The following is a 27,218-nucleotide window of genomic DNA, read 5'->3' on the forward strand; positions in this document are numbered from 1 at the left end:
GTATGTCAGGAGTGTTACCTATTATGGCTGGGGTGAGGAGAAGCTTGCCACTGGGATGCCAGTTGCCGCAGCACTCATAATCAAATGCTCGGCCCATTTCTCTGGTTTGCAGCTGAACGTGTGAACTGCTTTTGCTGAAAAGGTCTGCCTTACCATGAAGCGATGTGAGGCAAGATGAAGCCTGTGGTCTCTGATCTGTGATAGGTGTCCCACTCAACCATGCGCACGCAACCCAAGTGTACATATGTGGATCGCCACTAATCCAAAAACCTGCCAGGAGGAGCACAACACAAGAGATGGTGAACATCCACTTACATGTGCACAGCCAAGCTATGGGCCTTGCAGGGTTCTGGATCCTAGTCAGAATACTCCAGAACTGACAAACTCCGAAATAACTTGTATGAACTTTTCTGCAACGGCAGAATCCACAGTTGCCACCGATATTTACATTCAAAGTATAAAAAACTGCAGGTATGCAATATGCCCAAACAGTTTAAAAAATATACCCTATTTCATTTGTAAACTATCAATGCAAGTTACTCAGCAGCGTAGAAGCCATGTCTCATGTCTTCTGTTGTCCTAGAAAGATTTGTGTCTGCTGCCGTTAATGTAATTGCCGGAAATATCTGAGGTTACATGTAGAAACAATCGAGGCAATAATATTTTTTCTTTTTTCTTTTTGTACATATTGTTAAACATGCAAAAACTTCCTGAAGAATATTGCCCAAAGGTAGAAAGTCTTTTGGAACCTCGAATTCTCCTTGGTAGAGTTTGTTTTTGCAAGTATGGCTAACACTTGAATCGAAAAGGTCCTTCCATTTATTTTGAAGAAGCATCTTTGATCACAGGCTCCCTGTTCAAATACGTAGCCCAATAGACTAAGTTAAAAGTTCCAAACAGGACCGGAAATACTATCCGGGACATCTTGTCAATCTTACTGATGCTGTTGTAGGTCTTTTTGTTTTCGGCTGGTTTTTCGGCGGGCTTGACTGGAATGGGAGCAGCGTTGGAGATTACTGCAGGGGCAGAGTCCTTTGGTAAATTTAAGGTGGGGGTCATCCGTCCGGCAGGGTAAGTGTTCATGCCTCTGCTTGCCAACAATTCACGCTCTTTTTTCTGCAAAACAACAGAAAACCAGAACACTGGTGAAAAAAACAGAAATGTACACTTGGGACATGAAGAAAGATGAGGGCTGTATGCAGAGATTATTTATGCCTTAACACTGATAAAAGCAATTGAAGTGATTTAAAGAGGACTAAACAGGTTTCTGTTTTGCATTCTTCTGGTGGATTCTTATCCTCGCTAAAACTGCAAGGGCACTTCAGATTCATAAACCAAGCAAAATAAACCCAGATTCTAAGAATGCTTTCACAAATACACATTTGAAAACATGTGGGGGGTAGTGTTTCACCACATCAGTCTGATTGTATGGCAAACCCAACCGATTAATCTTAATTCAGTTTGAGAATGCATCCTCTGGTTGGGTGTGTGCAGAATTTATCTTAGCAAGAGGATGCAGAGAAAATAAAATAGGGTTTTCTCCTTTACTACCCCTTAGGCTTGGAACTGGTGCTCTCTCTTTTGCTCTCTTTTTTTAAGAGAGAGAGAAAGAGAGAGAGAGACCGACCCTACCCTGATATTTTGGTCCAGGCCAAAAAAAGTATAGCAAAAAGCAGTTTTGATCTCAGATATTTAGGACCTGAGGTAGAGCAGCAAAACTCTCCCCCACCCGCAATCCACTTGGCCATCTCATGCCTGTATAAGCATGCAACGAAGGTCATGCTATTTTGGTAGAAATTCCCATGAGTGCCTTTCCCTCTCTAGCTGTAACATATAATAACAGTAAATTACACCAGTAGCCGTTTGCTGCCCTTTACTGATGCTCAGAATCAGCTGGTTGGGGCAGTTAGCTTACTCTATCAAATGGTAGAACTGGCCCCATGACATCCATTGTCTCACTGAAGACAAAGGGATAGTTCCTTTGCTTAAGTATCATTGTGAAATGTTAGGAGGGCGATCCAGTGGAATGGCACTGTGGAAGATCACAGCAACAAGGACACGTCCTATAGATTATGTTCACTCGATTTTTAACCAAGTCAGAGAGCTCCCACCTTCCTATTCAGGGTAGCTATTCTATCTCTTCAGAGAGATGCATATCATAGCATTGATATTGTTAGAAGGACCCAGAGGATCATATGGTCCAATGCCCTCCAATACAGGAATATGCAACTGTCCCATACGGGGATCAAACCTGCAACCTTGGTGTTGTCAGCACCATGCTCTAACCAACCAAGCTACCTTCTTTTTTGCAGCCTCTAATGCCTTCTTGCCATCCCAGGCCCAGCTTCTTTTTGTGAAATAGTTGACTGTGGCGAATTCAATCAGTGCAGAAAACACAAAGGCGTAGCACACGGCTATGAACCAGTCCATCGCGGTAGCGTAGGCCACTTTTGGTAGAGAGTTGCGGGCGCTGATGCTTAAAGTTGTCATGGTAAGGACCGTAGTGACCCCTTGAAAAGAAAAGAAGGAGCAACTTTTAGAATTACCTGCATGTCTTTTAGAACTTTTAGAATTACCTGCATGTCTTAGGTCAGCCTTCTCCAGCTGGGTGCCTTCCATATGTTTCAGACTGCCATCAACCCCAGCCAGCATGGTCAACAATCAGAAACAATGGGAGCTGCAATCAGGGGTGGACCTTGGTAATATGGCGCCCTGTGCAAGGCCAAAATTTGATGCCCTCTCCAGCCCTCACCCCACTTTCCCAAAGCTGGGTAAAAGGCACTGAGTTTGGGGAAGGAGGCAGAAGGGCTCTGGCAGGGTCCTAGAGCCCTCCTTCCTCCTCCTCAAAGCCCGGAAAGTGCTTGCCCCACTTTGGGAAGGTAGCAGGAGGACTCTGGGACTTGGCCCCTCGCCCCCCCCCCCAATGGCACTCCTACTCAAGGGAGTCAGGTTGAGGAAGGTCCGATTAGATGAACAGTGCTGGTTTTGACCTATAGACCCTGGGACCCTGATAGCAAGGAGGAACAGCATTTCCCAAACATGCCTTCAGATCATCTTGGCAGGTCCTTCTCCAAGTGTCCTCTCATCATGAAGTAGGGAGAGTGGGTCCAAGGGAAAGGACCTTCTCATCAGTAGCTTCCCATCTGTGGAATGCTCTCTGTAAAGAGGTTTGCCTGGTACCTACACTTTAGACTTTCCATCTTCTCCCAAACCTTTCAACATCTTAAATACTGAACATCTTTTAGCATCTACCAACCTCACCGGCATTTCATATAAACACTACATTGGTTTTAGTTGCTGTGGGTTGATGGCAATTGATGAGTTTTTGCCTTGGAGGGGTGTTCTGCTGAAAAGCAAATTGTTGAATTGCAGGAATTGCAGTTTGATTTTGTTTTATCTTCCTTTGTATGCCCAATCCAATAAATATTTATTGCTTGTAGCCGCAGGCAATGGCAAATGCAGTAAAATGCCTATTAGCACAGGCCTAAAAACATGGATAAATGTACACCCTGACTTTGTGTGTCACCTAGAGCCACATTTGCAATTAGGGGGCGAAGAAATAAAATGAATAATTAATACTTCTAAAGATGGCGCTTGCTATTAAGCATTGATCGGCTCCTTGGAAATTGCAAAGCCTGATGCAGTGCGAGCGCCCCAATATATCAAATCTAGAAACGTGCAATACTGAGGGAGGAAAATAGAAGTCATAATGTGGAATGAAGACCTAAAACTGGATACTAACAGCATGTGGATCAGCGGCAGACATATGCCTGCAGAGACCTTCCAGGGTATCCCCAGGGTGCCCTCCCCATGCTGAAAGCAGGATTGAAGGAAGCATTCAATTGCAGCCTGTAGAACAGGTTGTGATGTGTGCTTGGCAGCAGGGTGGGTGGGTGGGTGGGTGTGGTGTTAACAAGAGTTTCTCCATTTTGCATATATGCCTACAAGTCCAAAGCCATTGGTGATCATTGGCCTACATGATCTGGGTGGTTCTGGCAGTGAGGTTCGCCTGGCATGGTCAAAATCCATACAAAGTGAGTGGCCACTACTTCAATCAAGCTGGCTGCTATGATAAATGGGACACATGGTCTTTGGCTTCAGGAATAACTGTGCCCTCTGTCCAAATCAGGCTGCAAGCTGGCTGAGATGTAGGAATGCAGCTTCCTGTCTGATGGCGGACTCTAATGTTACATTTCCTTGCTTCTGTGATTGAAGCTGCATGTAGGGCTGTGGCTCCCGCTTCCCTCAGACCCTGCTGGTGGGGCTGAGGGGGTGGAGAGAAAAGGCAAGGAACTGCCTGAGACAGGGGCATGCACAGGGGGAAACTGGTTGGCAAGGGAAGAGTTAAGCATTGCCTCCTACCCAATGATGGTTAGGTCACCAGGATACCTGGTTAGGGTTCTCCGTCCTCCGCCTTAGAGTAAAGGTCACTTAAAAAAAAAAAACCACCAGAGAGAAGTGAAATACTTGCCAAAGACTGTTCTAGCAGGGACAGATTCTCTGTTTAACCAAAATGATACTTGGGATAAGATGACCGTCATAATACAAGGAAGGTACGTCTGGATGACGAAATAGCCAATCTTTCTTTTCAGGTGAAAGTGTGCTCTCATTATAGTATATTCACCTAAGGTGGCAGAAGAAGAGAAAACAACACACATAAGTTATCAACAAAAGCCAGAGCACCGGTTTGTAAACAGCTGTCTTCTGTCTAACAGTTCTTCCATATGACAATATTGGATGGTTCAAACAAAAGAAATGAACTGAGGACTTTTTTTTGTACTCATAAGCCACTGGCTGGGAACAAAAGCATACACACCATGCTTTTAAAATGCTCCACTCCAAAGAATCCTCAGAAATGTTTACCCCCAGGAGAGTTACAATCCCCAGCACCCTTAACTACAGTTCCCAGGTCTTGGGGGGGGGGGGAGGCAGGCTGTGCTATAAAATAAGGTGAGGACAGAGTTAGAGCCAAGCAAGACCCATCCGCTTGAAGCTTATTTCTAAGCTGAGATGCTCTCTGGTATCCAAGCTTCGTAGACTTTGTTCATGATGTTTCAAGTTGTGCTAGTACCCTGCCTACCTACCCAGTTGTTGGTGAAGAAGAGTGACCTTCCATGGTCCAGCTCAATCCATGTTGTGGCCCCACGTGGATGCTGCTGGAAAATGCTTCCCCATAAGAGTTTATTTATGGAGCACCTATTATGTGGAGCATTTATTCTGGAGCACTGCACAACTTATGGGGGAATCCTCATGTCTCTGCCACACATTTTCAGTGACAATTAGCACTGACAAGGATTCTCTCCCATTGTTGTGGAGGAGCAATTAGTCTTTGCCCATCTAGTGCCCTCAAGAAGTTTTGGATTACAATGCCCATTGAAGGTGCCAATCACAATATTTGTGATTTGAATGGCAAATTGTGGGGTGGGGTGGGCTCGACCCCCTCAAATATTTTATTGGGGCTGCTGAAGGGACCTAGGAGTTGGCTCCTATGATTGCGATCCGAAACATCTGGAGGGCACGAGGTTGGCAAAGGCTACAGTATAGTTATTGTCACATGGAATCATTTCTGTGGCTTCCACTGGAGGACCTGGTCTCAAGGTCTGTATCATTTCCATGGAGAGGTCCTACCCCAATAGCATGGGGATCTGCAGACTGCAGGCAATTACTGTGTCCTGAATTACTGTCTCCTTGTAGCTTTAGTGACGACATCACCAGGGCTGAACTCTATGCAAATTTACTTTATGCAATCCACTACACACCTTAACACAGAATTTTCCTTTGATTCTAAAAATCCATAAATATGTGGATCTATGTGCACCAGTAGAAAGGAGATGAGTTTGCATAAAGGACTAATATACTACCAATTTTTGCACCTGCTGAATAGATGAAGAGTTGTTCAACTCTACCAAGCACACTTAAGGAGCTCCAGACTGTAGAGAGATTATATGTGGTATGGATCTTGCAACAGAATTTACTCGAGGCGAGATGTATATTTTTGCTGTGAGGAAAAACCTAGGTTAAAAGCTGAATATGCTGGCTGTAGTCTGGTTTAAAATAAATAAATCAAGTCACTCACTAAAACTTAGGGTCTCATTTAGGGGTAAGCAGGCACCAAATGAGAGCAAGAAATATATATGAAAGCGTCATTCTTTTCCTCAAAGAACAACATCTGGCTTCCCAAAACTGGCAAGGCCTTAAAGTTCTGCATCCTTTGAGTCCAGGTCTTTCCATCTGAGATCTACTAGGGAATCTCTTCTTGAGATTGGTGCTTCCTAGCAAAGACCTGCAGTGGCTGTCCCAAAAGCTGGTTCCATGGAGCCTGGCACCCTATCCCAAGTAAGGTGACCAACATGCAGAAGCAGTCCTCTGCATCATGCTCACCCTACTGAAAGCAACACATTATTTCTTTATTGTCTTTCCTCCAAGGAGGCCAAGTTGGCATGCATAGCTCTCCCCACTCCCATTTTATCCTCACAACCACCCTGCAATGTAGGTTAAACGGAGAGTGAGCAATCGGCTTAAGATCACCCAACGAACTTCACGGCTATGCGGGGATTCGAATTCCCGTCTCCCAGGTCTTAATCCAACACTCTGACCACCACACCACACTGGCTCCTTTGATTTCCAACAAGCATATTGCAGGCAGTATCCATGCATGATGTGGTTTTGGATTTTGGACCAATTTGATTTCAGTCCCCAGTGAAGAGCAGAAGCAGCCCTCGCTGTGAGCTTCACATCATCCCGAACCTTCCACCTTCTCACCAGTTGTTGCATGGTTTAAAATAAAAATGGCATATTATTTATAGGTTGTGTGGTGCTGTGTGTGGGGGGGGGTGTTGTTTTTTTCTTTTTAAGAAGTAATTGCAAAGGGGGGGACGAGGCAGGAGCAAAATATGCAAACTGTGAAATTCTTCACGGGTCTATGCTTGTTATTTTCAGATCCCACAGCTCTGCGGAAGGACAGAACATCTTGGAAATCCGTTCACAAGTAACCCCGATTACAGGCCTCCTGCGAGCTTGATGAAGCCCAGAAAATCCATAGCTGACTGATGCTTCCCCTGTGTAAAATCGGATTTTTGTATTTTGCTAATCCCTGGTTACAATCTGTGTCCTGCTCTTTGTGATCCACCCTGCAATCACAACCCAGCCCGCACAGATGTAACCTGGGACGTTAGCAAGGGGGGAAAGAAAGCAGAAGACGGGGAGGGGGAGAAAGAAAGGGGAAAAAGCAAACCTATTGATGTTGCAAACCAACATTTTATTTGCTTAAACCTTTGCAAACCTTAAGGGAGGCGGTGCCCCCGGGCACTAACATTTTGATTTCTGCTACGAATCTTGCTGCTTCCTTGAGGCTGAAGCTGTTTGCCCCCCTTCGCAAGTGCCCTGCAGAGTAGTGGCCGAGTTGAGTCCCCTGGCACCCTGGAGCGCCCACCGCTCGCTTGGGATTGTGGTTTTGCTCCGAGGAGCCGCGCACGACCCTAGGAGATGCCTCGGCACGCGCTCTGGATCTTCCTCCTGGCGATTCTGAAGGCGAGAGGGGAGCTGCCTTTCATCGCAGAGAACAATGCCGCGATGATGGTGAACTGGTAAGAAACTCGGCCGCCTGCTGCTGCTGCTACCTGCCCGCCCTGGTTTCATCGTGCAGGTGCTCCTCTAACTTCCACCATCCCTCCTCCCCTGCCCCAAACAAAACGAAAGCTTTTTGACTTGTGGATCGGTGCGCGCTTGTTTTGCGGAGCCGTGGATGTGAGGTTTGGGGGGAATCGGTGCGATCTTAGCTTTGATCAGACAATTGCCAGGTTTGTGGCGCTCCGCGCGAAGTTCCGTTCCGCCGCCGCCCCTTCCTCCTCGCCCACCCACCCCTTACTGTCGCCCTTTGGATTTCAAAAGCAGCCCGCTGGGCTCTCGACGGGTCGCCGCTTGGGAAGAGCTGCGGGCGCCTTTGCTGATGCGAACGAGGCAGCTTGGAGCTGTGCCATCGCTTCTCCTTCCCATTAGCCCCGTGTCTGCCTTTGTCTCCGTGAAGGGATCCCTTAAAAATAGCCCTTCCCCTGATCGAACAGGCAGCTCCTCCGCCCCACCCCGGATCAGCCCCGGGGGACCCTGCTGGTTTTCCTCCGGAGGTCTGCGCCACCACCCCGGGGACAAAGGAGCCCCGCGTTTCCTTCGGCGGCGTCTCCCCCGATGGGCGCAGCGTGCGGCCCCCTCGCTCCCTCCGCCCCGGGCGAGGTGCTTAGTTTCTAATTACCGCACAACGCCGTTCCCAGCAGCGAAGGCGAGGCCGTTATGTAACCTGTTGCAGCCCCTCTGTCTGCCGCCCCCATGTGACTCCCGGACCTCGGTCCGGGGCCGCGGCCCTCCCTCCTCCGCCCCCTCCGAACGCGCCGCAGCCAATCGCCGGCCAGGATTGCCCTGACATAGAACCCCGAGCCAGGCCGGGAGCGGGGGAGGGGGGGTCTCACGTGGGTGGCTGGGCGCGGGATTAAAGCTTCTTTAGTTCCCTAATGCTGCCACATCTGGCGCCTCCACTTCCAGTTAGGGAGGAAATGGGAGAATCCTTCGGGTTAGCGCCTCCTTTGCAGCCACGTGGTCCTTCGGACACGCTGCAAAGCCAGGCAACAGCTGCCACTTCCTCCCCCCCCCTCTCTACCCCGCCCGCCTCCAAATGCGTTTCATCAAACAAATCATTTTAAAGCTCGAGAGAGAGAGAGGGAGAGATCAAAACGCGTAGGCGGTTGTTCGCCTCCTGCAGGAGGGGAATAAGCCGGCACGAGCGAAAGCAGCCTCTGCAAAACGCGGGGGAAGCTGCGGGCGCCTCGTCCCCGGTTCCCCTCGAGGGCCTTCCTTTCCTTAGCGCCCAAGTGTCGGACTATGCTGCTGCTGCTGCTGTTGCCGCAGAAGATTTGGCCTTGGTGGAGCAGCTGCACGAAGGCAGCCATCCAACAGGTGCAGCTTTCCCCTGGTTGTAGAGATGTGCCTCTTGGATTTGTGCTCATGCAGCTGTTAGAGACAGGGTGGAAAATATGGCAAGTTCAAGAGGTATTCGAGGATTGATCTATGCTGCTTGCTAGGTGTGTCCTGTATTCAGGACATGGACAAAGAATAGCATTTCCTTTGGATTGCTAGGTTGCTGTCACTTTTAGAGCAGGAGTGGGGAACTGTGGGGCCCTTTGGATGTTGCTGAACCTCAACTCTCATCAGCTTCAGCTGATAGGGCCCGTGGGAACTGTAGTTCAACAGTATCTGGCAGGCCAAAGGTTCCCTATCTCTGTGTTTCCCCCCACTGAACATAGTCCCATAGACTAAGCTCCTTTATCACCACAATACCTATAGCTGCCTTTGCGTACAGACCCAAGCTTTTCATACCTTTTCACTCTGTATTAATGAAATGAGAATCACTACGGTCTCATGCACATGGGTAGCCAGGCACGGACGGTAGATTGGAATCCTCCTCCACACACCTAAAAGAGTGTGTGGTGTAGGCTAAGCGGCACATTCATCCCTAGATGTGTGATGGCCCAAATCGAACACAAGAAAAAAGCATGCAAAATCAGGGAGTCTTTGCATGACACACTTGTGTCACACCTATATGGTAGAGAAAGGCTGAAAATGCATGTGGCATTTTGGATCCTGGACACTGTCCGAGCATGAATTGGGCATACCACAACCTGACTGCATGCTCACAGTCATTAAAGCCACTGAATTGGTGGCGCACACATGCAGTGTTCTCACTTGAGCACTGCAGTATCCAGTGGTGACTTGCATGGGGGAACGAGGCACCACAGGTCAAGCGTTTCTGTATCAGCTTCTCCTCCTGCAGGGATGGGGAGCATGTAGTTCTCTCTAGAGGCTGTTGAACTCTTGACTCTCATCAGCCCCAGACAACATGGGGCTGGGAGTCTGGGATGATGGAAGCTGTTGTCCACCAAAATGGGAAGAGCTGCAGTTCCCTATTCCTGTCACTAGGCTTCTCAGTGGGTTCTGCTCAAGCAAATGGTATATATGCATGCTTGAGCAAGTATTGCCTCCTTTTCCAACCCACACCCGAACAAGGCAGCAGTGTGCAGTGGTTAGAATGCTGGGTTCTAATGCCCAGTTAGCCATGAAGCTTGCTGAGTGACCTTGGGGGCCCATCACATCCTCTCAGCCTAACCCACCTCCCAGGGTTGTTGTGAAAAATTAATGGCGAGGGGGAGAATGCTTGAGCTCCTTGGAGCAACGCTGGAATACAGATGCAATGATACATAAATATCATGGGCAAGGGAGCACCAATTATTTAATCCACACTCACTGTGAGAACAAAAGAGGGACCTTAAAAATGTGCCTGAAATTTCCAGAAGTAAGCTTCTCATTTTCCACATTGACTAAAACATCGGAGGTCCAGGTGGCTTCAGTGCTAGGAGTGCTTTCTACCAGCTTGGGCTGAGGTGCCACCCACAGCCATTCATATAATTTAGGTACAGTGGTTCATGCCTTGGTATCCACAATACTTGATTATTTCAATGCACTTCAGTCTGCCCTTGGAGTTGATCCTGAAGCTGCAGCTGGTGCTGAATGCAGCTGCTAGATTGCTATGTGGAAAAGACTACTATTATCATGTAACACCTTTGTTCAGGGAATTGCAGTGGCTGCCAATATGCTACCAGGCCAAGCTCAATGTTTTATTTTTGGTACATGCAGTAACATCCTCTGCATCTCAAGACCAGGTAACCTGAGAGACCAGCTCTCACTCCACACCACTGTTAGACCACAACAGTCCACAACTGCTGACAGTATCCCATGGCTATGTGGGTCAGTTGGCTTTCAGTGTCGTTGCACCGTGTGTTTTTTTAATGGTGCAATACCAAGATAGGAAAAAAACCTGATTTTTTTTCTAGCTTGGTATTGTTTTTGAATTTGTCCACAACCAGCATTTTGAATCTGCCTGACTCTTGTTTCATTCTGATATTCTAATGCTTCTGTGATGTGTTACTTAGATGTTTTGATGTTCAGGAATCTAAACCATTTGCAAAAATAAACACATGAGTTGCCAAAAACAGCATCCCTTCTCCCTCCTCACCTGTACTGGTACTGATGTTCTCAGAATCGACAGTTTGCCCTATCAAGTGATACTGGTTGAGCCTTGAACCGTCTTCTGCTACTACCACGGATGCAGCTGGGCTGTGAGTCCACACATAGATCACTTCGGAATTGGGATAAGCATCTGGCAAAAAGAGCATGTGAGAAATTGAGTCTGGAGATTAATATTCATAGACTTGAAATCTTACTCGATAAGCAGGGCTTAATTCCAAAGCTCAGCTCCAGAATCTCTTGCTAGTGTCAGGATTCAGTCCTGCACACATTTTATTCTAACATCAATGGAGACTGAGAGCTTGGTTCCCCCCCCCCTCCCCACCTAGTCCTCACACATTCTAGATCTGTTGCATATTTTTGCTCTGAAAAAACACTTTTTGAGCAACTGGTTTCTTTCTGAAAATAAAAGCTCATTATAGGTTTATTCTAGACAGTCCCATAGTGTGTCCATTCGAAAACGGGTGAAAACAGATGTAGGCAGTCTCAGCAATGGGGGCAGTATCCGCACCTGCCCAGTGACACTGTGGGTGGATATATACCCAGATTGCAAGTACCACCATTCACCTGAAACATGTGCAGGGAGGAAAATGTGTGGATATCCTAATTGGGGAGGGTTTCTAAATGCATACCAAGTAACTGCCCCCACCTTTGCGGACAGCAGAATTTAGAGTCAATCAAATGAAAGCAGCTTATTAAAGACAAACATGGAAGATTCCAGGCTGAGGAAAACTACATATTTGTGCTACAAATGGGTTAGTGTGATACATCCAAAGACTGAGGATATGCAAGGTGACCAAAAGGGGATCTTGTACAGTGGCAGATAGAGAGAGAAGGTTTTCGGGCAGAGTGTTTAGACACAAATCTCTCTCTTTATGGAAATTCAGCACCAGTTTTCAACTGTAATGGAAAATGCTCTTGCAAATGTATACCCTTTCTTATTCCTAGGCCTCGGGAACTATCATAATGTTTCCATATTTCATTACTCATTTAGCCTGCAAGGTAGTGACTACTATATCTTATAGATGGGAAGCGGAGACTGGGAAACAGTCAATTTCACAGAGCCATTCATCAGCGAATGGCTGTGATGAGCCTCCAAGCATTTCAAAATTCCTGCGCAGAAGGCAATTTCATTAACATTCAAATGGTGAGCAGATCAGCACATGTCTTCTCCAAATTGCACAACAGGCTGCGACTTCTGAGCTTGTGTGCACCCTATTTATATGACAAAACAGCGGTGCATGCGGTTGTCATGTGAGGTTGCCTATATGAGACTTGCACGCCTGTTACAAAATTGATTGTAATTTTTCTTTTGCTCTGAAACAGTCAATCAGTATAAGGATTCACTAAACAGGAGTGGGGGTTTCTAAAATCCGTGTAGCTTTCAATATAGCATAGGGAAATATATATGTCAAGCCTCCATGGATTGTAACCAGAGCTGGCTCCGTTTTTTGTAGGTCCCAGGCAGTAGCTCAGCCATAGAGTATTTGCTTTGAATGCAGAAGGTCTCAGGCCTCTCCAGGTAGGACTAGGAGAGACTCCTGTCTACAATCTTGGGAAGCTGCTGAGAAGGAGTAGGCACTGTTATCCCTGACCATTGACCAGGATGGTTCTCCTGAGGGTTGGAGTCCAACAATATCTGCAGGGCCACAAGTTTGGATTCTACTGTACACAATACTGACCTTGATGGACCAATGGTTTGACTCAGTATCAGGTAGCTCAATGAGTTCTATCTCCTGTAGGTTCCTACTCTGCCATATAATAACACAAGCATATTAGCAGGGTGGCCTCTGAAGAAAGGGACCAGGTGCCTGGGATATCATGTTCGCCCTGCCCGCTGTATGCTATTGACATGCTAACTTGAGATCAGCAGCAGATGAGCTGCAACTAGCTTTCTGTGGGGGGAGAGCAGCTGTGGAGGGCAGGACTTCGAGCCTGGTGCTGATGGGTGGCTACTGTTGCTTCAGATCCAGCCAGGTTGGTTGGCCTGGGGATTCTTCTTCTTTCTTCTTCTTCTTCATCTTCGTCTTCTTCTTCATTTTCTCCTCTTCCTCCCCCCCCTCCTCCTCCTCCTCTTCCTTCCATCACTCTGGTCATGGCACCACTGCTGTGCCCACCTGAGAGTGACTGCATGACTTTCATAGCTTTATTTGAGCCTGTGCACAAGAAAGACCAAAGATGGCAAGTAGTTCCCTACAAGCAATGGTGGCCTTATTGTGCCAACCTCACTGGTGATAAGATGCCAGGCTAGCTGCTGCTACCCACCAGTCATATTCAGTAGTCCACCCACAGCCGGTACGCCTCTTGGGTTTTCTGTCTGCCTGGGGTTGCGAAGGCATAGGCATTGTCAGAATATATGGCTGGGGGCTATATTTGGCTTAGGACAGGGTGGGAGCAAACATTGTACAGGCCTGATTTAAATGCTGGAAGGAGGATATATATCAAGAAGAGCCTTATTGAGCAAATTAGGAGAATTAATTGCTACAAGAGCTGTATAAAACTTCAAGCTGTAGGAAGGTAATTGCATCACTCCTAAATAAGCACCGCAGAATCTCTAAGGGGGAAAAATGGTGCTGCTTTCAGCCTAGGAGTTAGTGTTTCATTATGTGATTTTGAAGTATTTTAACAATGCAGCCTGTGTTATCTTGCACAATGTAAGGAAAAGAGAGGATGTTCAAACTTCATCATACTCTCTTAGCTTCCTTATGATTTTACATCCATATAACTAATAATAAAGGTTAAGGTAAAGGTACCCCTGCCCGTACGGGCCAGTCTTGACAGACTCTAGGGTTGTGCGCCCATCTCACTCAAGAGGCCGGGGGCCAGCGCTGTCCGAAAACACTTCCGGGTCACGTGGCCAGCGTGACATCGCTGCTCTGGCGAGCCAGAGCCGCACACGGAACGCCGTTTACCTTCCCGCTAGTAAGCGGTCCCTATTTATCTACTTGCACCCGGGGGTGCTTTCGAACTGCTTGGTTGGCAGGCGCTGGGACCGAGCAACGGGAGCGCACCCCACCGCGGGGATTCGAACCGCCGACCTTTCGATCGGCAAGCCCTATGGCTTTTACCCACAGCGCCACCCGCGTCCCCATAACTAATAATAGTATGACTGTAATTCAGGAAAACAAGTTTTTGGTACTAATTTGATATTTCTCGAAAGAGTTATTCGTACCAGCTGCAATTTTTATTTTATTTTAAAGGATATTCAAGGGACATAAAGAGGGGGTGCAATATGTAATAGCCACAATATATAACAGCCAGATCCCTTGGTTTTTGCATTCATGGTATTCTTCCCCTCCCCCACCCCACAATAATAAATAAGTGAAGTGAGCACCTTAAGGTGAAAGGATTATGGCTATGAGGCAAAACAAGGCTATAACAATGTTCCCAAATGTCTAATTTATTAACAAATTAATGATTCCTGTTTTAAACCATTACAGTATAGGGAAACAAACATTGGGGAAGAAGAATACATAATTCCTACTCTTGTAACATGGAACACTTATTGGATGGATATGAAGTTGCCTGCAGGGAGTGGGGGAATAAGCATTTCAAATGGCAATAACATTGCCAAATTGGAACAGTATTCCAATTTGACATATTTTGGCCTGAGTACCACTACTGGTGCGATTCGCACATCCAATGTGACTTTTACAATGCAGACTTGGCTTGCAAGAGTAGCCCCCCTCCTCAGTTTCCCTGGATCCCCAGTACTTTCTGTCCCCCTTCCTTCCTTCCTCTTGCTCATTGATGTTAATATTTATAGTGGAATATTTATTTTTGGATGCAACATTTGATCTGGAATGAATCTGAAAATTGATTCTGAACTGCGCGTTGACAGTGGCTGCATAATTATCTCTCTAGGGGAAGCAGCCAGAATCGGTTATTTCGGCTGCTATTGTTTTTTCCTTTGTGCGCTCTCCTGCTACGCTTGCCGACTTATTGTCACTATAAATCTCGCTTTTTAAAAGGGCCCTAATGGCTGAGCATTGAAAGAGGATGATTTTGAAGCCACATCTTTAGAAACTGAAACTATACAGGGCAGTTTTAAATAGACTGGAGCTCTTGTAAGCATGACAACAGAGCAGTGACTTCCAAAGAACAATAAAGTATGGGAGTTCAATTGGGTAGAGTCCAGCATCCAAAATCATGTTACTTTGTTGCAGGTTTAACCACAAGTGTTGGTTCTAAATAAGGTTGCTGTTAACTTGTGGGTGAACATATCAGACGACACAGCGATTCTTCAGTCAGCTCTTGTTTATTCACAGGCCAGAACAGAACTGAACTGAAGGGTTCAGCCAGCCTGCTTATATAGAGCTCAACTACAAAGCAACAGTAACAACTTTCTGTTACTATCCAATCACTGAACGTCACTTTCAATTCCTTATTTGCATATGTGGACCTGAGTGAAAACTATCTACAGTATCTATCTACAGGGTGAGAACTTCAGTACACAGCAGTTGCCACCTTTGGTCAGGCAAAATATGGGACAGGTCAGGGGTAGGAATTGGGGGGCCCACCAAATCCTGCCCCCTTTGTAGAGACGAGTTTCCCAAATTTGGCTCCCAACTCCCTCACCACCCTGGCCCCACTCTTCCCCTTAACTCACATAGACAGGCAGGGGCCAAGTCCCATGGGAGACTTGAGCTACACCTCTAGCCTCTTGCCCATGCTGGTGTCAGAGGCTCGAGTATGAAGGAGGGAAGAGGAGAGGTCAGATCAGAGTGGCAGAGGGAGTCAAGTGAGAGCGGACTTGCACAGTGTTAAATCAGTAGCTGGCAGCTGAGGAGGTCTCTCCTTTTCCCTGTTTTCTATTGTCGCTCACGCCAGGCTGGGCTCCTTGTCAGCTGCACCAACAGTGATGCAACCACCATTTTTGGCTGGCCGAACTCAAATACGGGGGGGGGGGGGAGGCGTCCTGTCTGAAGTCCAAAGGGGACAGGAGACATTTTTGTCTCAAAACAGGGCAATCCCGTTTCTTAGGGGCTGGTGTCAACCCTCATTCTTAAAAAAGCTGTAAATCAGGGCTGGGGAGGGAGGGAACTAAAGTTTGCATACACTTTCTACCAAATATGTAAATCTAAGTATCAAATTAAAATATAAGAGATTTATAAAAATAAATGTTATCAGGTTATTTTGTATAGTACTATGCATAATGGCTGCCCCTGTTTTTGTGGAACAGCATCCATGTTGAAATATGACAGGCACGCACTATTAATCCTAATCATAGCTGGAGTTTCCAGCGGTGATAGTAAACCCCCGTAAACCAGTGTGGCACAGTCAGTGACTGGTGATGAACAAGAGAAAGCATAGCATAGCAGACAGCTTCTGATAGTTCAGATGCATGACCAAGCTCCAGCTTCTAGAAGAAGAAGGCAAAATAAGCAAATCAATCTTATGATCTCCAGCCAAATGCTGGCTGAAGGAAAATGGTGTCGTTACACAATTATTGTATGCAGTCGGAGCCGTGAAATCAAAGCCATCTCCAAACATTGCCAGTAGTGCATTTCATTTGTGTTATGTAGGGGATAGCCACCCCACCAGCCATTCTGATGTAGATCAATGTTTTTCACTCCCCCCCCCCCTTGTGTGCCTTAGGAGGTTTTACATTCAAAGGCACAATATAATTCTCAAATAAATAAATAAATAAGAAACGAAGATTGCTCTCACATGTGCTTACGATGGTGGCATCGTATGGTAAAAGAACGTCTATAGTCCTTGACTGTTTTCTTTGTTTACAAATTATTGGTTTGCTAGTCACCTATGAAGGGGTTCAGTTTCCCTTTCTAGAAGACAATATCTTCTGCTAGGGACAAAGTGGTGTTTGGAAAACAAATGATTGATTAGTGGATGCTGATTCAGTTGAGTTTAGTGGGGCAGCAATCTACTTGCCCTTTCTGCCCTCAGCTAACTCTCTCTTGGCTGCCTTCTTTCTTACAGCTACAGTGGTACCTCAGGTTATATACACTTCAGGTTACATACTCTTCAGGTTACAGACTCCACTAAGCCAGAAATAGTGCTTCAGGTTAAGAACTTTGCTTCAGGATGAGAACAGAAATCGTGCTCTGGTGGCGCAGCAGCAGCAGGAAGCCCCATTAGCTAAAGTGGTGCTTCAGGTTAAGAACAGTTTCAGGTTAAGAACGGACCTCTGGAACGAATTAAGTACTTAACCCAAGGTACCACTGTACTTAAAATTTTAAAAGATGATGCTGTTAAGGTGCTACACTCAATATGCCAGCAAGTTTGGAAAACTCAGCAGTGGCCAGAGGATTGGAGAAGGTCAGTCTACATCCCAATCCCAAAGAAGGGCAGTGCTAAAGAATGCTCCAACTACCACACAATTGCACTCATTTCACACGCTAGCAAGGTTATGCTTAAAATTCTTCAAGGAAGGCTCAAGCAGTATGTGGACCGAGAACTCCCAGAAGTGCAAACTGGATTTAGAAGAGGCAGAGGAACCAGAGACCAAATTGCAAACATGCGCTGGATTATGGAGAAAGCTAGAGAGTTCCAGAAAGACATCTACTTCTGCTTCATTGATTATGCAAAAGCCTTTGACTGTGTCGACCACAGCAAACTATGGTAAGTTCTTAAAGAAATGGGAGTGCCTGACCACCTCATCTGTCTCCTGAGAAATCTCTATGTGGGACAAGAAGCTACAGTTAGAACTGGATATGGAACAACTGATTGGTTCAAAATTGGGAAAGGAGTACGACAAGGCTGTATTTTGTCTCCCTACTTATTTAACTTATATGCAGAATTCATCATGCGAAAGGCTGGGCTGGATGAATCCCTAGCCGGAATTAAGATTGCTGGAAGAAATATCAACAACCTCAGATATACAGATGACACAACCTTGATGGCAGAAAGTGAGGAGGAATTAAAAAACCTTTTATTGAGGGTGAAAGAGGAGAGCGCAAAATATGGTCTGAAGCTCAACATCATAAAAACGAAGATCATGGCCACTGGTCCCATCACCTCCTGGCAAATAGAAGGGGAGGAAATGGAGGCAGTGAGAGATTTTACTTTCTTGGGCTCCATGATCACTGCAGATGGTGACAGCAGCCACGAAATTAAGAGACGCCTGCTTCTTGGGAGGAAAGCAATGACAAACCTAGACAGCATTTTAAAAAGTAGAGACATCACCTTGCCAACAAAGGTCTGTATCGTTAAAGCTATGGTTTTCCCAGTAGTGATGTATGGAAGTGAGAGCTGGACCATAAAGAAGGCTGATCGCCAAAGAATTGACGCTTTTGAATTATGGTGCTGGAGGAAACTCTTGAGAGTCCCATGGACTGCAAGAAGATCAAACACATCCATTCTTAAAGAAATCAGCCCTGAGTGCTCACTGGAAGGACAGATCGTGAAGCTGAGGCTCCAATACTTTGGCCACCTCATGAGAAGAGAAGACTCCCTGGAAAAGACCCTGATGTTGGGAAAGATGGAGGGCACAAGGAGAAGGGGACGACAGAGGACAAGATGGTTAGACAGTGTTCTCGAAGCTACAAACATGAATCTGACCAAACTGTGGGTGGCAGTGGAAGACAGGAGTGCCTGGCGTGCTCTGGTCCATGGGGTCACGAAGAGTCAGACACGACTGAACGACTAAACAACAACAACAACACCACTGTACTCGGGAGATGCTTCTGCCTATCATTGGCTCTGGCTCCACTTACTTTTTGTTTGTTTGTTTGTTTGTTATCCTAGCAGTCCCAATGGGCACATCTCCCCCTGTTTCTTTCAAGGGCAGCACAGTTTATGCTACTGCAGCTTTCACACTGCTAGCGCAACAGTGTTCCTCATATCAAATACATCAAGTGTGAACAATGTACCTGCATCTTTGAACACCCATGTATGTGTACCCAGTTCAGGTCAAGTTCCCACTACACAGGTGTGTATGCAATGCATACTTTATATTGTTGTTGTTGTGGGAAACACTGGTTTACCTGCAGCGGTTGTACCTAAAAGCTGAGCTGAAACTGGGAGGGGAGAGACACATCATTATTTTTTCATCCAATGGAAAAAGTGCCTCCCCCTTTACCCAATCATTCAGGTCCCTCAACAGTGACTGAAAACATCTGCAAAGTGCATTTCTGTTGTCAAGGCCCATGCTCTCTGTCTTGCCAATGCAGCATAGCTCCCTTGGCATATGTGCGTTTCCTCCCCACACTGATTCATACCAGGGGCAAAGTGCCAGCTTCAATTGTCCATAGTGTTGTGAACACATAGCCAGATCTGAATGTTGTTATGATGCCATCACATTCCCTGTGTGATCCCTGATTGTCTAGGATCACTCAGGGAAGAAGAGACCCCAGAGGAAAGGGGAAAGCACTAAGCAGAAACCAGAAATGGAAACCAATGAATGCGCACCTCAGAAAAGCAGAGGGAAAAGGTACTGCTTGAGGGAAGCATTCTACAGACCCAATTGCCTCACATTCCCCATTGTATGTTTGTGGCCAAAAAATGGCACATCTCTTATCAACCATGCTAAAGATGTTCTGGGTAGAGTTGACAGCAGTTCTGTTGTTCTTGCAAGAGTGTTTGACTTCTGCCCCTACTCCTGAAATTCCACAGCAGGATGCTCAACGTTGTGGGCTTTGGAAGTGGCAGATGCTGTGCCTTGTCACGCTAACACATCTTGAGAGCTTACTTAATTTGATTTAAAAGCTTTATCTCTGCCCCAAGGCCGAGGGTCAGTAGCTTTCTTCTCTCTGACTATGGTCCTGCACAATACCAAAGAGGCACTAAGGCATTCAAGAAGACAAGGTTTTTAATGGCCTAAATTCTCGTCTGGGTGGAAGTAAAAGCTACTCATTATAGAATGTGGATGACTGCTAAGTAATCAGTAATGCAGCAGCAACAGCTTCTTAACATATACTGCAGTAGTAGAAGGAAATCGTTTCGAGTCTGCAGGCAAAATGCTGGGGTCACTGTTATCTCAGCATGGAGGACTTGGAATGCATGATACTATAAAATGCTTTTCAGACAGAGGGTTAATGTAATGTTTGGAGTTTGCAAATTCCAAACACTTTGTCGTTAATAATGGAAATATTTTCAATGTAACAAAATGATACTTTTTTAAGAGGAGTGAAAGATGGGAATTGGTATAAAACAATACAGTGTACTGTACTTTAAATTGAGAACAATATACATACGCAAAGTCAAATATTCAAGTTTTGATTTGCAGTTTTTCCCACTGTTAGTTATGTAATAATCACCGTCATTTTACTTCCTGCATCCCTCTGACCTCACTGTTAGCTGTCACTCCAAAGCCACACCTATCTCTTTAACTCAGAATTAACACTTCATGCATCTGATGATCGCAGACTTTTATGCCTTAATAACACAGATAGTTTTTAAGCTGACACAAGACACTTTTTGTCTTTGCTGCAACAGATCCACTAGGGCTGCCATACATCTGGAATTTTCCAGACATTGCTGGGATTCTACAAAAATAGCACCTGGGCGGAATTTTCAGAATTCAGTTTAAATGTCTGGGAAAAGTCGGGCATATGGCAGCCCATTTTGGAAGTGTTGAATTTTTTGGCAAATTTTCTATGAAAAGTTCAACAACTTTGGTAAAAAAAAAGCTTTATGACTTTTTGTCCAAATTTTCTCTTGTGAAATATGACGAATCTAGTTCTGATCTTGCAAATGATTCGGTTCGAATAAGCTCTCTGCTAGATACATGTAAATAAGCTGAACAAGCCTTATTACAGCAACTACTGAACAATACCAACACTATGTATTCTTTAAAAAGAGTTTACCGTGGTCCTAAACACATCATTCTGCAAAGGATACAAATAATTTTTCCGTTAAAACAGCCCTCACCGTTTTCAGTTATTTCTTAGCATGCAAGCAAGACTACATGAGATACAAATCAGAGATATAGAATATAATCAAAGTGACATAGATGTGCACATTTTAACACCAAAGCATGCAAGCTACAGAACCTTGTTTTGATAGGGTAGTTTCCTAGGAGAGTTGCATATAAGACATTAAAGAAAAGAAGGCAAAAGGCTTGCTGAATGTTGTCGTTAACTTCTTTGGAGCTGCTTCAGATTCTTCCCACCCCCTGCCAGGCCCTCCTGGGCACGCAGAACTATGGCCAAACCAATGATTTGAATACATGTCCCATTACTATCCTTACGGCAGCATCAACAATAAAGACTTGCATTTCAAATCCTAATTTCAGTGCATTTTTTATTTCACCCATGGAGATATTCACGTGGAATGAAATATCCATGAGGGTTTTGCGAGAAAGATTCATAAGCAGGAGACAAAACTCCTGTCCAAGGACGTTTCCCTCAAGGCCTATCATGTATTCTCGTGGAAACAAAGCTTTACAAGAGAGCTTTGTGACAGTTTCTTGCTTGGGTGGGCAAGACGTTTATGTGTTCCACATTTTGGGAGTGGATCATTATAGCGTGCTTTATGTAGGCCTGGCTTCCAGATGGAAGCTTTAGACCTGTCTCAGCACTTGTTTTCAGAAGCCTGACAACAGCTTACAGCTTTCTGTGCCCTGTATTGCTTCTTTTCTTCAGTAAGTGTAATTGCAAGTTTATACTAACAGCACATAAAGCCATGTCTTCTATTGTGTCTCCTACTAAAGCAAAGGCATACAGGTCTGTTTCTCGGAAATTTCTGTCATTGCTGTAACTCTAATAGTCATCTCTCAACTAAGATGATGGGCTTTTGATTAAAGGGGAAGTCTGCCATCAATGTGAGCGCCTTCAAACTGGAACCCAATACAAACATTTCTGTTGGCTTTTCATTGGCATGAGATTAAAGAAGTATATTTTTTGAATCTGCGGCTATTCAGTCAAGCAAACAAGCAGATGAGAGGAGCCACAGAGACAGGATGGGAGATAATACGATAAAACAGATTCATTGTTTAGAATTTCAGAGAATACAGGTACAAGAACAAGCAGGTACCTGATATCCGCTAACAACACAAACAGAAAAGTCCTCTTCAAGAGTTCAGTCTGAAGATGCAGAGGCAAAAATTGTAGAAGAAGGTCCTTGGACAGAGGCAGGCCTTGCCCCAACAGCTATGCCAGCTTCACATGATGGTTTGAAGGGAACTTCTAAGCACATTTGGCTGGATACACTCAGAAGTTTCCTCATGACTGGGAACCCAGCCACTATCAGGCTTCCTGATTCCAAGAAAGCTTTTACATATGTTCAGCTAAATATGCTCACAAGCCCTTTTCTGACCTTCCCTCTCAGTGCTGGAAGACTAAAGCAGGAGGGTGTATGCTCAGTACATGTGGGGAGGTGGGGGGAAGTGCCCCTGCCCCAGTTTTTGTCCTCCACATATTTATGCCAAAAGAGGGCTCTTGTCATTTTGTTCTGAATCTAACTGATGATATCATAGGGGAACCTTGGGCCAGTCACCATTTCTCAGCCTAATTTACCTCACAGAGTTGTTGCAAGGATCCAATAGGGAAGGGGAGAACCATAGAAGCAACCTTGAGCTTTTTGGATAAAAGACAGGAAATAAATATAACAACAAGAAAAACAGTAATTGTTCCTTATGCCCTTTGAAAGTCCTTCCCGCTTCTTCCTTGCTGCATTTTATTTGTGGCTTTCAGCCCAGAAATATAACATTCCCTCTAACTAGTCTTAGGTCAAATCTACACATATATGAAAAACATTGTGAAAATGCTTAAGAAAAAACTTTTTGAAAAATACATTGAATTTGCAGTTCAGTCTGGAAAAGGGTTTCAAGTAAATTATAATGACCATTATTAGCTCTTCCTGTCAAGTTCTTCATATTTCCATTAAAAAAATTACTTTCTCTTCTGTCTGTTTTTTTTAGCTTTATATAGTAACTATAGGAAAGAATGGGAGAAATTCAATGTTGCACTAAGTTCTTCAGCAGTTTACCAGTTGTGTTGGTGGAGTGACTTGTGCAAGAAGCCAGCATGGTTCTCGTAGCTGGTTGCACAACAAATTGCTGTAGCACCAACACTTCCAGTTGCACAACCAGCTTCTTCTAGCACAACTTTTGCACTGGATTTTGTACTGCACAACCTTTATCTCACCCTTATGCCAGCACAACAGCCCCTTGCATTGGTGGACAGGGAATGCAGAATCCAGGCCAACAATCCTGTTTTCTTCTGGCTAGATAGTTGAACTCTACACACGCACACACACAATTCTTGAAGCATTTTCAAAAAGTTATCAGGAAAAGTTCAAGCTTCTTCCAAAAGTTCTCTAAGAATAAAGGTAGAGGTAAAAAGGTAAAGGACCCCTGGATGGTTAAGTCCACTCAAAGGCGACTATGGGGTTGTGGCACTCATCTCGCTTTCAGGCCGAGGGAGCCAGCATTTGTCCACAGCTTCCCAGGTCATGTGGTTAGCATGACTAAACTGCTTCTGGTGCAACGGGACACCATGACGGAAACCAGAGCGCATGGAAACACCATTTAGCTTCCCGCTGCAGTGGTACCTATTTATCTACTTGCACTGGTGTGCTTTTGAACTGCTTGGTGGGCAGGAGCTGGGCCAGAGCAACAGGAGCTCACCCTGTCATGGGGATTTGAACCACCAACCTTCTGATTGGCAAGCCTAAGAGGCTCAGTGCTTTAGACCACAGCACTACCTGCACCCCTCTTCTAAGAATAAACATCTGCCTCCTTCCAAACACTTCCCTGCCAACACTTTTGTTCCCACTGTTCTTTACAGCTGGTTTCCCTCCATGTGAGGCTCAAACGATAGTTGGAGAAGGATACAAAATGGCAGCTGTCCCTTCTAAAATAGCAGCTTTAAAAGGGAGGAAAGAATGGATGGCATACCCAGGAGGAGTTTGAAGCACAACACATCTCCTTATAAGCCATGATCATGGAAACCTGGGGGGAAGGAATGGCAGCTCTGAAAGCAAAGGGAAGTGTAATAGCAGAAAAGCTGGATGGAGCCACTGAAACTGCTTCTGTAACCATGGATTTAGGTTTGCGGCCAGAACAAAAAAATAAAAGGCTGCTTCAGGAAAATAAAGGCATTAAGTCTAAGCCTGAGGAAGTTCAAAACATTTAACAAAATGTTAATTTACATGTGTGCAGGTTTAAAGAAGGGGCAGAATGAGATAATATTACAGAATTTCCCTGGAATTGTCCCCAGAAGATACGAAGAGAGTACACAGAGCACTGTCAGTTTACCTATGTGAAGCAGGCCCCCCACAAACAATATTGTTATGTGCTTCCACAGTTTTAAAAAGAAAGACAAGATCTGTACAGTTTTGAGAAATGTTGAAGGAATAATACACAGCAATAATCCAGTCATGATCCTGCAGGATTTATTCTCAGATACTTTGAAAAAACGAAGCACAGAGTTGCGCTCCACAACACTCGATAACTGCAAGATGCATGAATAAGATACTATTGGGCTTTTCGCTTTTGTTAGCCCCTAAATGAAACACCAAACTCTCAACCACCAACCACAAGGAAGCCACAGAGCTATTAACAACGCTAGAACTGGACTCTCCCACTTGAGGTTATTGATTTGTTGCAGTAGCAGGATAGTGAACCAATTCGTAAAAATGACCTCGTTCAAGAGCCCGGGTGGGAGAGCTGCAGCAAAGCCAAAAAACCATCAAAGAGAAGACCGGGACAAGGAAGAGGTGGCACTGCACATATTTCAGAAAGGTTACAAATGTCTAGAAAATAAGGCAAAACTATTGCAAGGCAAAAATGCAGTTTCAATGAGGGGGAAACGTTTTTATAGAAGCAAAGCAATCAGATTGGAATGATCTGAAAACATAAACATCTTAAAAGTACCAGGGTGTTGGGACATGAGATTTAAAAGAAAATGCAGGCTTAAAACATCCTATCATTTACCTGATTAAAATGTTTGTTTTTTTATGCTTGTGGTTTATTCTATACCCTTAGTGGTACTTGAGAACGTTGGGAATTTTATGCAGCCAATGCTGCTAGTGTGATTCGTATAAATCACATGAGATGTCTGAGAAGAGAACAAAAAAAGACTCAATGTGTTCATGGAGGATACCCAGGTTCCTATGAATTCCATAGGCGGATGGCAGAATGTTCTGACTGAATACTGAAAGACAGTGGCCAAGATTCAAAGAGGCCCACACGCATGCAGAAGGCACTTCCGTGCATATATGGACAGCCAGTTCTCCTTTCTGGCTACAGCAGGCATGGGTTCTTAGATGTAATATGTTGGAAATACTGCCCTTTATGTAAAACTGCACTTCTATATCCAAAACAAATGCTATGAAGGGATGTGCGAGAATTTCCATGCTGACATGGCAGTGTTAATGTGCTCAACCTATCGTAAGCATACAGTCACATTTTGAATTCTTAGGCTGCTGTGGTTCAAAAACATTTCAGTACATAGTATACAAGAGCTGATTCTCAAATTGGTTCTTGATACCTCAAAAACCCAACCCTATTCTTGCCTGCTGTCTGAGAAGAGAGTGGGAACGGAAGACTGTCTTATCTCTTCCGTCTGAGCATGTTATTGTACTGTACTTTCACTTTTGCAGGACGCAACAGTTGTTCTGCCAGAGCTTGGAGAACAGAGACGTGATTATGGATTGTCTGTATAGAATGTAAATAAAATGTAGTTTAGATCTACGGATGTTTCTTTCTTCTTGCTGTATGATGCTAGAAGACTTGTGTACACTTTTTTGTATGAAAAGTGTTGCAGAAAGGCACTCTGGAGATGAAGGGACATGCCATTCCAGAGACATGCCCACCAGGAGACGCTCAGAGGTCCTGGGGGTCGCCGTCTCCCCAAGAGCGTTTTTCCAACAGAGAGCCCTCTAACATTGAAAGAGGACCCACACCATGCTCTATGTTTTAAAGGTTTTTAAGGTAATAATTCAAATGTTTTCTGAATATTTCTCAGGGCAACCATGTTGAACAGTTCAAAGACGAAAAGGAGTAAAAACTATGTTAGAAATAAAGAGAGAAAGATATAAGGGCGAATTTCATTCTTGAGCTGAACACCAACCCAAAGTTGGTGCACTAACTTAATTAAGACCTACTTAACCTTTCAAACTCTGATCTAATAGAGGACTTAGCACACACACCCTTGTCCTAAGCCTCCTGCCTGTAGGTAGGTCAATATCAACTGAAAAGTTAGGTTAATCACCTAGTATCACTACACTTAAGGCTGATTAGTGTACTAAGAAAGCAACAGATTTTTTAATTGATTCACAAAATACTGTTGTCCGATTTAGAAGGCCTTTATAAGCAATGGCAGATCTAACATTTATTTATTTGAAAGATTTCCATATAGGAAAACGTCCTCTGGATGGCTTACAAACTTTTTTAAAGAAAACAATTTAAACCCAGATTTCAACACTACTTATTCCTTCTGGCTGATGTAGCAACATGTGTTTCTGCTTCAAAATTGTTTCTTCATCCAGAAAATTTATCCAGATTATGTACACTTTCGAATGAGAATTTTATAGCACAATATTTATTTAAAAAATGCCCTACTAGAGATTTTCGGTACTCAATCAAGAGTATAGAAAACTGAAAAACTTTACAGTAACAACTTTACCACAGCAAGTGTAGAATTATCACACTGTCAAAAGAGCGGCACACATTAGCAAATTCATCTTTGAGTGAGGTGAATGCAATATCATTAACACTATGTGCAAAATGTGATTTAGGAGCTAAGTCAATTGTCTGGGCAGGGGGGCTCCTTTGTCTGGATTAGACATTTGCTCAGTAGACCAAAGAACTGCAGTGAAATTCTCATTCTGACATTGCTTTGCTGGCATGACCTTGAAGGAAAGTCAATTAACCTCTTTCTGCTCCAAATATCTTGTTTGTACAAAATCATAATCATATTTACCTGCTTCTATTGAGCTGCTGGAGAGCCTCACTCAATAACTGCAGAATACCTATTGGGCCAGTGAAGGAGCTGAAGATTGCTACAGCAGACTGAAAGATAATCTTGTTGGAATTTCACCAGACTGGCAAAAAAGTATGGCCAAATATTATACGTAGAGGAGACCAGCCCAACTTCTGTTGGTGTATGGCAGGGATAGAAAACTAGATCCTTATTAGGGCTGGGCAATATATTGCTAGATCGCCCAAAACCGGTTTGAAGTCCATGTTGTGATAATCAGTTTCATAATTTTTGACTTGGCAATCTATGCAAAAATCACAATGT

The 27,218-nt window shown here is 44.8% G+C and overlaps 2 protein-coding genes across 3 annotated transcripts in view; one reads left to right on the plus strand and one right to left on the minus strand.

The window, feature by feature from the left end:
• Window positions 1–801: 801 nt before the first annotated feature.
• The window catches only part of GABRA5 (gamma-aminobutyric acid type A receptor subunit alpha5), a 71,129-nt gene continuing 44,712 nt past the window's right edge, over window positions 802–27,218 (minus strand). For both annotated transcript variants that reach the window (XM_083437955.1, XM_083437956.1), the window contains exons 7-10: window positions 11,060–11,203; window positions 4,472–4,624; window positions 2,299–2,510; window positions 802–1,116 (exon numbers count right to left, since the gene is read on the minus strand). In XM_083437955.1, coding sequence (XP_083294081.1) covers window positions 820–1,116; window positions 2,299–2,510; window positions 4,472–4,624; window positions 11,060–11,203 — 806 coding nt within the window. In that variant the 3' untranslated portion in view covers window positions 802–819. The remainder of the gene's footprint in view (window positions 1,117–2,298; window positions 2,511–4,471; window positions 4,625–11,059; window positions 11,204–27,218) is intronic.
• GABRB3 (gamma-aminobutyric acid type A receptor subunit beta3) overlaps window positions 7,254–27,218 on the plus strand; it is a 187,763-nt gene continuing 167,798 nt past the window's right edge. The window contains exon 1 of the mRNA XM_083437921.1: window positions 7,254–7,586. Coding sequence (XP_083294047.1) covers window positions 7,486–7,586 — 101 coding nt within the window. The 5' untranslated portion in view covers window positions 7,254–7,485. The remainder of the gene's footprint in view (window positions 7,587–27,218) is intronic.

This window comes from Podarcis tiliguerta (assembly GCF_965153285.1).
Source record: "Podarcis tiliguerta genome assembly, chromosome: 4".
Classification (NCBI taxonomy): domain Eukaryota; kingdom Metazoa; phylum Chordata; class Lepidosauria; order Squamata; family Lacertidae; genus Podarcis; species Podarcis tiliguerta.